Raw genomic sequence first — 12,142 nt, 5'->3', positions numbered from 1 at the left:
AAAGAATGCTCCTCATTATTTCCCTTCTGATATGTTCTGTCCACTGATCTCTGTTCCCATCCCCAGACACAGGTGCCATACTTTCAGCCCCTGGTTCTCCCTTTTCAGAACTCAGGTATTTAATTGCTTAACACCAAAATTTCCTTACTCTGGCATTCTGTCATTGAACCCCCCACTCCCAAACCCCAGACTCTCATGTGGTACCTTCTCTTATCCCTTCTAGCCTTTGTTCCCTAAATGCTACTCCTTATTGACCCTGTATTCTCCCTAGCATTTAGAGTTGCTCCTTCAGCAGCTTCAAGAAGTAGTGGTGAAGCATACAGAACCTGTGGTATTAGAGGCTGGGGCCCGAGCCCTCTACTTGCTCTGTGACCCAGAGTTCACCTTCTTCAGCCGGGTGGACTTTGCCCGTAGCCAGCTGGTAGACCTGCTGACTGACCGATTCCAACAGGAGCTAGAAGAGCTACTACAGGTCAGGATTGGATACAGGGCCTAGGTGTCAGGGCTCTTCAATTTTTTTTTTCCTTTTGGAGGGCAATTGGGGTTGAGTAACTTGCCCAAGGTTACATGGCTAGTTTTGTTTGTGTGGGGGTTAAGTGTCTAAGGCCGGAACCAGTCTCAGGTCCTCCTGACTCTGGGGCCAGTGCTTTACTCACTGCGCCACCTAGCCGCCCCAGGGCTCTGCATTTCTGAAGGGAATTAAGAACCAGAGTAAAAATATTGAGGTCCCAGAAGAGGAATGAAAGCTAAGGAGGGAAGGACAAGTGCATTTTGGGGGGAAAATTCTGATGTAAAGCCCGTTTTGTCCTTAGGGCTCCTTCTTGGATGAGGATGAGGTGTATAACATGGCAGCCACTCTAAAGCGTCTTTCTGCCTTCCACAAGTGAGCACTTCCTCTTCTTCCTCTCCCCGCTTTAACCTCTCCTGGTACAGTCCATTTTAACCCTTTTCTCCTCCCTCCACCCTTATTTCCAGTGCCCATGATCTAACACGTTGGGAGCTGTATGAGCCATGTTGCCGACTCCTGAAAAAAGCTGTGGATACTGGAGATGTTCCTCGACAAGTGAGCCAGTGGGGAAAAGAGGATAGAGCAGGAACTTTACAAAGGACTTCTAGGCTTGCCAAATACTACAGCCATTTCCAATTGCAAGAATATACCCAGGGATTTGGAGAGATGTTTCTGTTCTTATACTATTGGAAGGTGCCCCACTTCTACCCAAATGAAGAAAACTATTGGTGCCATCTCAGTGTATTTCAGGAGACTTAAGTCTTTTCAATGCCCAAAGGCTTAATTCTACACATAGTCAGTCCCCTTAAAGAGAAGGGAGAGAATGTGATAGGAAATAGTCCCATGTTAGTTGTCTTTCCCCCTTCTCACATCTTTCAATTTTCTCTTTTCCTACACCTTCTGTTTTTCCAACCTTTATTTCCCTTCATTGAATCATGTAGATAATCCTCCCAGCGCTGACTCTCATCTATTTCTCTATCCTTTGGACATTGGCTCATGTCTCTGGATCAAATTCTTCACAGGTGACTATGAAACTAATGTGACGAAATTGGATATAGGGGAAAGGTAGTCAAGGAAGTTTGTCTTTGTCTTTATTGTAATCATTCCCCTCCCCAATTCACCTCCATAGGAACAGGTGCTGGGCTTGAGGGGCAAATTGTTGACTTTCTGTGATCTCTGCCAAAACTGCCTTTCAGATGTGGATTCAGAGATCCAAGAACAAGTGAGACCTTTACTGAAGCTTGGGGGTGGGATATTTCCATTAGACTAAGAGGAGATATATCAAAAAGAAATGGTCTTTTTTATGTAGCCTGACCCTTAATTCTTTATCTCTGGTTTTACCTTCTCTCCCATTAGGCTTTTGTCTTATTAAGTGACCTGCTCCTTATCTTCAGCCCTCAGATGATTTTGGGGGGGCAGGATCATCTGAAGCCTCTCATCTTCCTTCCTGAGGCCACCCTGCAGTCAGAATTAGCTAGCTTCCTCATGGACCATGTCTTCATCCAGCCAGGAGAGCCAGGCAGTGGTACCAGAGTGGAGTTGGGGCTGTTGGTGGGGAGAGCTCTAAGGTCTGAGATTAGATCACAGAGCTAGAGGAATATGGCCTTTATTTTATTTGTTTCCTCTTGGTACTCTGGCTTAGATATTAAAGATGCAGAAGAGGAACAGGCACAGATTGAACAGCTGCACCAACGTCGTCGTCTTTTGGCTGGATTTTGTAAGCTCTTACTCTTTGGGGTTTTGGAAATGGAAGCAGCCTCAGATGTCTTAAAGCACTACAGCAAGGTATGGAATAGAGCTAATTATGGAGGGGAAGAGAAACAGAGTTAGGCATAGAAACATCTTCAAGTACTGTAAGGTTCTGAGAAGAATGGATAGGACAAATTGGAGTAAGAGCTAAGAGAACAAGAGTAGAAAAAAGAGGAGAGACTGGGAAAATTAGAAAAGAGAACTTAGTGGGGATCCAGAGAAGAGAGTCTGTTCTTTTTGTAAAGAACTTTTTATTTACCCTACCCTGTCTAGGAAGGGAAGGAAACTGGGTGAATTTTTAAAGGAGAAAGGATTTAATGAAGTATAGATTTTAGCTCCATGTGCCCCCCAAAATCTGACTCCATTTTATGAGGCTACTAGTACTCACTGTGAAGCCTCTGTAATGACTGGAAAAATGTAGATATCTAGAGAGAGATGGAATTTCCATTCTTAATGGAATATTTTCCTTAAGTATGATTTCTTTGGAAACTTCTGTTGGAATTATCTCTTTATATTTGGTGTTTCTTCCACCCTGAGAAGAAAGGGGAAAATTCTATGTGTTTCTCTCCTCAGTTCTACAATGACTATGGTGATATCATCAAGGAAATACTAACACGGTCAAGACAGATCAACCGAAAACAGTGTTCTCAAACCCTGTTGCTTAGCCTTAAACAGGTATCTACATTCTTCTCAGGGCCTCCAGCCTGATTGCATCTTTTCTTCAAAGCCTATACATATCTCTACCTAATCTTTAACAATTGCATATTAAACAATTCAAGGACAGGAATTTTGCCTCATTTCTTTTGAATGCACTATATCATTTAGTAGGGAGGTACCCAGTAAATGTATGTAGACTCACTAAGCAGATGCCATCCCTACCCCCATATAACTTTCCCTTTCTGCTTAGAACTTGGGAGTCCTAGAGTTAAGATAGGGGTGAGTTCCTTCTTTTCTGCCCTATTTTCATTTCCCCAATCTCTGTCACAGAGTAGGCAGTGTTTCTCAACTTAGTTATTGCCATTGGGTTAGGATAAAGGATATGCCTCCCTGAGGGACTGAGCAGAGGTGTTGGAGAACTGCTGTGGTATCAAGGAAGGAGTCCTGGATTTGAATTTAGAAGATCTAGTTCCAGGTGTTTTATTATGACTTTGAAGAAATCACTTAACTGCTCTGTAACTGTTTTCTTGGTAAAATGGTAAAGAGTATAATGAGATTTCTGTGAAAGTACTTAGTGTATAATGTGAATTCTTATTTTTTTCTGCCTTATACTGTTCTTCCCCTTTCCAAATACACCACCACTTTTGGGAACAGTTGTATACAGAGCTGTTACAGGAGCATGGGCCAAAGGGCCTGGATAGTCTCCCAGCCTTCATGGAGATGAGGGATCTGGCTCGGAGGTTTGCCTTGAGCTTTGGACCTCAGCAACTACAGAACCGTGACCTCATCGTCATGCTGCACAAGTGAGGATGCCCTGATATGTTGGCTGGGGAGAGAGGTGGAATTTGGGTGTCCAGGACTTGAACAAAGATTGTGGAAGGCTAGGAGAAATAGGGAAATAAGAATACTGAAAACAAGTTGTGGGGATTTTTGGGCTTTGGAGAACAAGGTGGGTTTTAGATACAAGATACATTGGTCCTTGGAGGGGTATGAGAGATGATCATCCTCCTACGATAATTTTCTCCCTGTCAAGAGAAGGCATCAAGTTTTCCCTGGCAGAGTTGCCTCCAGCTGACTCCTCAAATCAACCTCCCAATTTGGCATTTTTGGAGCTGCTTGAAGAATTTTCACCTCGTCTTTTCCACCAGGATAAGCAGCTCCTGTAAGTTACTGCCAGAAATATGAAGGTGGGAGTGGTTGTAGGAGGAGAATGGAGTGGGGAAGAGACATTGGTTAACTCAAACCCCCTTTCCCTTTCTCTCCTGTCTCAGGCTGTCCTATTTGCAAAAGTGCCTGCATCAGGTCCCACAGTCATCTAGCCATTCTTGGGGCCCAGTCATTTCCTATTGCCGTTCCCTCAGCTCACAAGAAAATGGTGCTGAGACCACTCCTCAGAGACACTCCCAGCCCAAGAGGAGACGTATAGAAGGTAAGGACCTTTTGCATAATCTTCATAATCCCCATCCATTTCTCCCTTAGGGCAGCAACCAACAAATATTGCCATTTTTCTAACTCCTAGCAGTTGTTCTCTTTATCAGTTCATTGAATTATATAAAGGAATTCCAAACTGAGAGGAACAAAAACCCCAGATGATCATAAAACCAAGCTCAGTCAATAAAAACAGTTATTTATGAAATGCCTATTTGTCAAGCATTATGCTAAGCACTAAAGATAACACAGAAATGTAAAAGGAGCTCACAGTCTTACAAAGGGGAGACAACATGCAAATAACTATGTATGAACCAGCTATGCGTGAGATAAATAGGGAATAATCAAACAGAAGAAAGGCCCTAGGATTTAAGAGGAATTAGGAAAAGCATCTTTTAGAAAATGAAATTTTAGCTGGGACTTGAAGGAAGCTAGGGAAGCCTAGAGCTGTAGATATGAAGAAAGAGAGCATTCCTGGCATGATTACAGTGAAAATGCCTAGAATTTGGAGATGAAGTGTCTTGTTCAAGGAACAAGAAGGAGACCATTGTCATTGGATCAAGGGAAGCAAGTTATAAGGTATGAGAAGAATGGAAAAGAATTTGTGTGTGGGGTCAGATTATGAAGGACTTGGAACACCAGAAGATCCTAAAGGTTATAGGGAGCTACTGGAGTTTAGTTAGTAGGGGAATGACATGGTCAGACCTTTGATTTAGGAAGATTACTTTGACATTTGAATGGAGGATGGACTGGAAATTGGAGAGACTTATGGCAGGCAAATCAGTAGGCTATTGCCTCTTCCTATCCCACCTCCCACTTGTTTTATTCTATACTTTGATCCTATCCCTTTTGAAAAGTGTGTGCTTCCAACTTCCCTTCCCCCTATCCTGCCCTCCCTTCCATCATCCCCCCTCTCATTCCCTTCCCCCCTACTCTCCTGTAGGGTGAGATATCCTATGTAGTGTGTATGTCATTCCTTCCCTAAGTCAAATTCAATGAGAATAAGGTTGACCCATTCCTCTTTGCCTTCCTGTTCTTCTGCTCCATTGTAACCATTTTCCCTTGCCTCTTCTATATGATAGTTTACTCCATTCTGTCTCTGCCCATCTACTCTTATATTCCTATCTGACCTCTTAATTTCACCTTTTAAGTATCATCCCTTCCTATTAAATTGATCCTGTGCCCTCTATCTATGTATACCTGTACACATATATACACATATTCACATTTGTATTCATATGCCCATATGCCCTCCTATATAGACATATATATGTATGTGTGTGTATATATGTGTGTGTGTGTGCGTGTATACACACAAATTTCTATTCCCTTCAACTATTCTTGTACTGAGAAAAGTTTCATCAGTTACAATTATCATTTTTCCATGTAGGGATGTAAAGAGTTCAACTTTGATAAGTTCCTTATGATTTCTTTTCCCTATTTACCTTCTCATGCTTCTCTTGATTCTTGAATCTGAATGTAAAATTTTCTGTTCAACTCTGGTTTTTTCATCAAGAATGCTTGAAAGTCCTGTTTTCCACTGAATGACCATATTTTCCCCTGAAACAGGATACTCAGTTTTTTTTTGTTGTTTGACAACTTTTTTTTTAAATGCTTTATTAACTTCTGGTTTACGTCATTCATTTCTGCCAGATTTTGAGTTACAAATTTTTTCCCTGTTTTTCCCCTACCCAACACCCCAAAATAACGGTCCCACAGGATATCCCCTCCTCTAATCTGCATTCTCTCATATCTTCTCCCATACCCCCTTTGACTTTTCCAGTAGGGCATGTATGCCCTATGTATTTTCCAGTATGCCCCAATGCCTGTAGTTCTTATTTCCCAATTACATGTAAAATAGTATTAATAATTGTATTTATATATACATAATTTTTTTTTAAAGCAATAGGGGTTAAGTAACTTGCTCAAGGTTACACGGCCAGTTATTTCTGGGTGTGGTGCTGAGTATCTGAGCCCGGATTTGATCCAGGTCATCCCGACACTGGAGCCGGTGCTCTTACTCGCTGTGTTACCTGGCCACCCCTTATATATACATAATTTTAAATATTTGATTTTAAAACTTTGAATTCCAGATTCATTCCCTTCCTCCCTTGTCACCCACCCTTACTGGGAAGATAAGAAATTCAGTATAGGTTGTACATGTGTAACTATGCAAAACATTACCATACTAGATATATTGTAAAAGACTGACTGTATTTCCCTCCCTCCTATCCCACCTCCCACTTGTTCTATTCTCTACTTTGACTCTGTCCCTTTTCAAAAGTGGTTGCTTCCAATTTCCCTCCTCTCCAGCCTGCCCTCCCTTCCATCATCCTCCCTCTCATCCCCTTCCCCCCTACTCTCTTGTAGGGTGAGATACCCTATTTAGTGTGTGTCATTCCCTCCCTGAGCCAAGTTCAATGAGAATAAGGTTTTGCCTTTTTGCCTTCCTGTTCTCCTCCATTGTAGCCATTTTCCCTTACCTCTTTTGTATGAGATAGTTCACCCCATTCTGTCTCATCCCATCTCCTCTTGTTATATTCCTCTCTCACCTCTTAATTTCACCTTTTAAGTATCATCCCTTCCTATTAAATTGGTCCTATGCCCTCTATCTATTATACCTGTAAACATATATACACACATTCACATATGTATTCATATGCCCATATACCCTCCTATATAGATGTATGTATGTATATATATATATATTTCTATTCCCTTCAACTATTTTCATATTGAGAAAAGATTCATCAGTTACAATTATCGTTTTTCCATGTTGGAATATAAATAGTTAAACTTTGATAAGTTCCTTATGATTTCTTTTCCCTGTTTACCTTCTCAAGCTTCTCTTGCTTCTTGTATCTGAATGTCAAATTTTCTATTCAACTCTGGTTTTTTGATCAAGAATGCTTGAAAGTCCTCTATTCCACTGAATGACCATATTTTCCCCTGAAACATGATACTCAGTTTTGCTGGGTAGATGATTCTTGGTTTTAATCCCAGCTCCTTTGCCCTCCAGAATATCATATTCCAAATTCAATCCCTCAGTTTAGAAGCTTCCAGATCCTGTGTTATGCTGATTTTGTTTCCACAATATTCAAATTGTTTCTTCCTGGCTGCTTGTAATATTCTCTCCTTCATTTGGGAATTTCATAACCTGGCTATAATATTCCTAGGAGTTTTCTTTTTGGAATCTTTTTCAGGTGATTGGTGGATTCTTTCAACCTCTCTTTTGCCCTCTGATTCTAAAACATCAGGGCAGTTTTCCTTGAAAATTTCTTGGAGGATGATTTCTAGGTTCTTTCTTTGATCATGGCTTTGAGATAGTCCAGTAATTTTAAAATTATCTCTCTTGGATCTATTTTCTAGGTCAGTGGTTTTTCCAGTGAGATATTTCACATTGCCTTCTATGCTTTCATTTGTTTGGATCTGTTTAACAGCATCTTGATTTCTCATAAAGTCAATAGCTTCCATTTGCTCCAGTCTAATTCTGAAGGAATGATTCTCTTCAGTGAGCTTTTGAGATTCTTTTTCCATCTGGCAAATTTGGCTTTTTAAGGCATTCTTCTCTTCATTGCCTTTTTGGGCGTCTTTTGCCATTTGAGTTAGTCTATTTTTTAAGGTGTTATTGTCCTCAGTCAAGCTGTTGACTCTCATTTCATAATTTTTTGCATCGTTCTCATTTCTCTTCCCATTTTTTCCTACACTTCTTTTATTTGCTTCTTAAGGTCCTCTGTGGCCTGTAACCAGCTCATATTTTTCTTGGAAGCTTTTGATGCAGAAGTTCTGACTTCACTGTCTTCCTCCTGTTTCATGCTTTGATCATTTTTGTTCCCAAAATGGGAGGCTAATATTGGGTTGCTTTGTTTTGTTTGCTTCCTTTGCCTGCTCATGTTGCCACTCGATTACTTGACTTTTGGGCTTTTTGCCTCAGTAGGACTCTGCTACCAGACAGGGGAGCTTCATACTAAACTCTGGGGTACCTCCACAGCTCTGGCAAGCTGGTCGCACACCCCAGGACCTCCACCCTAGACTGCAATCCAGATCCAAGCAGGTTAAATCCCCCTCAGACTGGTAGCTTGTTCCCCCTACACTCTGCAGGCCAGGAGCTGAAGCTGCCACGTCGGAGTGGCTGCATGGCTATGGCTCCTCAGTGGCTTCCCACCCCGGGGGAAGAGGCAGACGCACTCCCAGCTACTGGATCCCCAAATCCACACTGCATGACCTCTCACTTTGTCCTTCGCATCTATGTGTTCATAATTCTGGAAACAGCCACAGCTGCTGGTGATCTGGAGTCCCTCTAGCCATTGGTTGGTCAGGCCACCCTGGGGCTAAAACCTTGGTGTGGAGCTGAGCTTGGCTCCCAGAGCGCTGCTCTGGCTGATTCTTGTCATCCTGCTGGCCTGCTGAGCTGTGCTCAGTGGGAGGTTAGCTTCTCTGTGTCATTTTGTGGGTTCTGTACCTCCAAAGTTTGTTCAGAGTCCCCTTTTACATGAATTGGGGGAGGTGGAAGACGGAGTCCCTTGGAAGTCCTGTTACTACTCTGCCATCTTGACTCTGCTGCCCCATGATACTCAGTTTTGCTGGGTAGATGATTCTTAGTTTTAATCCCACCTCCTTTGCCCTCTGGAATATCATATTCCAAACCCTTCAATCCCTCAGTGTAGAAGCTGCCAGATCCTGTGTTATCTTGATTGTATTTCCACAATATTCAAATTGTTTCATCTTGGCTGCTTGTCATACTTTCTCCTTGATCTGGGAATTCTGGAACTGGGCTATAATATTCCTAGGAGGTTTTTTTTGGGACCTTTTTCAGGAGGTGATTGGTGGATTCTTTCAACCTCTATTTTCCCCTCTGGGTCTAAAACAGGGCAATTTTCCTTGAGAATTTTTTGAAGGATGATTTCCAGATTCTTTTTTTGATCATGGCTTTCAGATAGTCCAGTAATTTTTAAATTATCTCTCCTAGATCTGTTTTCCAGGTCAGTGGTTTTCCCAGTGAGATATTTCACATTGCCTTGTATTTTTTTCATTTGTTTGGATCTGTTTAACAACATCTTGATTTCTCATAAAGTCGCTAGATTCCATTTGCTGTAATCTAATTCTGAAGGATTGATTCTCTTCAGTGAGCTTTTGAGATTCTTTTTCCATCTGGAAAATTTGGCTTTTTAAGGCATTCTTCTCCTCATTGCTTTTTGAGCCTCTTTTGCCATTTGAGTTAGTCTATTTTTAAGGTGTTATTTTCTTCAGTCAGGTTGTTGACTCTCTTTTCATGACTTTCTTGTATCATTCTCATTTCTCTTCCCAATTTTTCCTCCACTTCTCTTATTTGGTTTTAAAAATCCTTTTAAAGCTCCTCTATGGCCTGTAACCAGCTCATATTTTTCTTGGAAGCTTTTGGTGCAGGAGTTCTGACATTGTTGTCTCCCTCCTGTTCCATGCTATGATCTTTTTTGTCCCCAAAATAGGAGTGTAAAGTTGGGTTGCTCTGTTTGCTTTGCTTCCTTTCCTTGCTCATGTTGCCATTCAGTTACTTGACTTTTGAGCATTTTGCCACAGTAGAACTCTGCTTCCAGAGGGGAGAGCTTTGTCCCAAATTGCTGGGGTTTTCTCAGCTGCTGGAGATATTAGTTGGGTGCCCTCTCTGAAGCCTCCACACACACTCTGACAGAATGCTCACACACCCCAGGGCCTTCACCCTAGACAGCACTCTAGATCGTAGCAGGTTAAAGCAAGAGTGATTACCTGTTGGACTGGTCACTTGGTCCCCCTACAATCTGCAGGCCAGGAGCTGAAGTGGCTGTGTGGCCTCTGCACCTCAGCCACAAAGGCTGACCATACTCCCTAACTACTGGATCCTGAAGTCCACACTGCATTGCCCTCTCATTTTGTCCTTAGCATCTATGTGCTGATAATTCTGGAAACCGCCACAGCTGCTGGTGATCTGAAGTCCCTCCAGCCGGTGGCTGGTCAGGACCGCCCTGAGGCTAAAACCTCGGCTCATGCGGAACTGGGGTGGGCTCCCAGAGCACTGTGCTGGCCACTACCTGCCGGCCTGCCCAGTTGTCTTCAGTGGGAGATTAGCTTTTCTGTGTCATTTTGTGGGTTCTGTAGCTCCAAAGTTTGTTCAGAGTCACCTTTTACATGAATTGGAGGAGGTGGAAGCTGGAGCCCTGAGGAAGTCCTGTTTCTACTCCCCAATCTTGACTCCCATTTTTCATTTCCCTGTTTTGTCATCTTAGCCCATCTGACCGGTGAGATGTGATACCTCAGAGTTGTTTTGATTTGTATTTCTTCAAGCACTAGTGATTTAGAACATTTTCTCATACACTTATAGATATCTTTAATTTCATCTTCTGAGAACTTCCTGTTCATATCATTTGACCTTTTATTAGTTGGGGTGTAGCTTGTATTCTTATAGATTTGATTCATTTCTTTGTATATTTTAGAAGTGAGACCTTTATGTGAGACATTGGTTTTAAAGATTCTTTCCCAATTTTCCACTTCCTTCTTAATCATGGTGTGACATTGGCTTTATTTTTACAGAAGGTTTTCAATTTAATGTAATAATCAAAATTGTCTATTTTGCATTTTATAATGTTCTCTAATTCTTGTTTCATCATAAAGTCTTTCCCTCTCCATAGATCTGATAGATAAACTATCCCTTGCTCTCCCAGATTATTTATAGTTCAGCCTTTTATACCTAGATCATGCACCCATTTAGACTTTATTTTGGTGTAGCAGTGTTAGATATTGGTCTATGCCCAATTTCTGCCATACTGTGTTCCAGTTTTCCCAGCAGTTTTTGTCAAATAGTGCGTTCTTATCCCAAATACTGGGGTCTTTGGGTTTATCAAACAATAGATTACTATATTCATTTACTGGGTCTCCTGTACCCAGTCTATTCCATTTGTCCACTACTCTATTCATCAGCCAATAACAAGTAGTTTTGATGACTACTGCTTTGTAATACATATCAAAATCTGTTATGGCTAGGCCACCTTCCCCAGCATTTCTTTTCATTAATTGTCTTGATATTCTGGACCTCTTGTTCTTCCAAATGAATTTTGCTACTATTTTTTCTAGCTCTACAAAGGAATTTTTTGGTAGATTGATTGGTATGGCACTAAATATGTAATTCAATTTAGGTAAAATGGTCATTTTTATTATTTTAGCTCAACCCAGCCATGTACAATTGATGTTTTTTCCAATTAGTTAGATCTGACTTTATTTGTCTGAGAAGTGTTTTGTAATTGTGTTCATATAAGTCCTGAGTTTTTTTTGACAGGTAGATTCCCAAATATTTTATGATGTAACTTTAAATGGGATTTCTCTTTCTATCTCTTGCTGTTGGATTTCGTTAGAGGTATATAGGAATGCCGAGGACTTATGTGGGTTTATTTTATATTCTGCAGCTTTGACAAATTTGTTTATCTCAAGTAGTTTTTTACTCGATTCTTTAGGATTTTCTAAGTATATCATCATATCATCTGCAAAGAGTGATAGCTTAGTCTCTTATTTGCCTAATCTGATTCCTTCAGTTTCTTTTTCTTCTCTTATTGCTACTGCTAACATTTCTAGTACCAAATTGAATAAGATGGGTGATAATGGACATCCTTGTTTCACCCCTCATCTTGTTGGAAATGCTTCTAGTTTATTCTCATTACGTATAATACTTGCTGATGGTTTTAGGTAGATGCTACTTACTATTTTAAGGAAGACTTGATTCCTATGCTTTCTAGTATTTTTAATAGGAATGGTTGTTGTATTTTGTCAAAAGCCTTTTCTGCATCTATTGAG

The 12,142-nt window shown here is 41.1% G+C and overlaps 1 protein-coding gene across 6 annotated transcripts in view; it reads left to right on the top strand.

The window, feature by feature from the left end:
• The window catches only part of STAG3 (STAG3 cohesin complex component), a 66,081-nt gene that overhangs the window by 31,129 nt on the left and 22,810 nt on the right, over positions 1 to 12,142 (top strand). For all 6 annotated transcript variants that reach the window (XM_069063276.1, XM_069063281.1, XM_069063278.1 and 3 more), the window contains 11 exons: positions 272 to 472; positions 813 to 883; positions 976 to 1,063; positions 1,450 to 1,530; positions 1,638 to 1,730; positions 1,865 to 2,033; positions 2,151 to 2,293; positions 2,831 to 2,932; positions 3,569 to 3,717; positions 3,948 to 4,076; positions 4,186 to 4,343. In XM_069063276.1, the coding sequence (XP_068919377.1) occupies positions 272 to 472; positions 813 to 883; positions 976 to 1,063; positions 1,450 to 1,530; positions 1,638 to 1,730; positions 1,865 to 2,033; positions 2,151 to 2,293; positions 2,831 to 2,932; positions 3,569 to 3,717; positions 3,948 to 4,076; positions 4,186 to 4,343 (1,384 nt within the window). The remainder of the gene's footprint in view (positions 1 to 271; positions 473 to 812; positions 884 to 975; positions 1,064 to 1,449; positions 1,531 to 1,637; positions 1,731 to 1,864; positions 2,034 to 2,150; positions 2,294 to 2,830; positions 2,933 to 3,568; positions 3,718 to 3,947; positions 4,077 to 4,185; positions 4,344 to 12,142) is intronic.

Source organism: Petaurus breviceps, unplaced genomic scaffold, assembly GCF_028583685.1.
Source record: "Petaurus breviceps papuanus isolate PSGF00001 unplaced genomic scaffold, PetGlider_PUasm1.0 90537, whole genome shotgun sequence".
NCBI lineage: Eukaryota > Metazoa > Chordata > Mammalia > Diprotodontia > Petauridae > Petaurus > Petaurus breviceps.
This window is presented reverse-complemented; position numbering and strand designations above follow the sequence as displayed.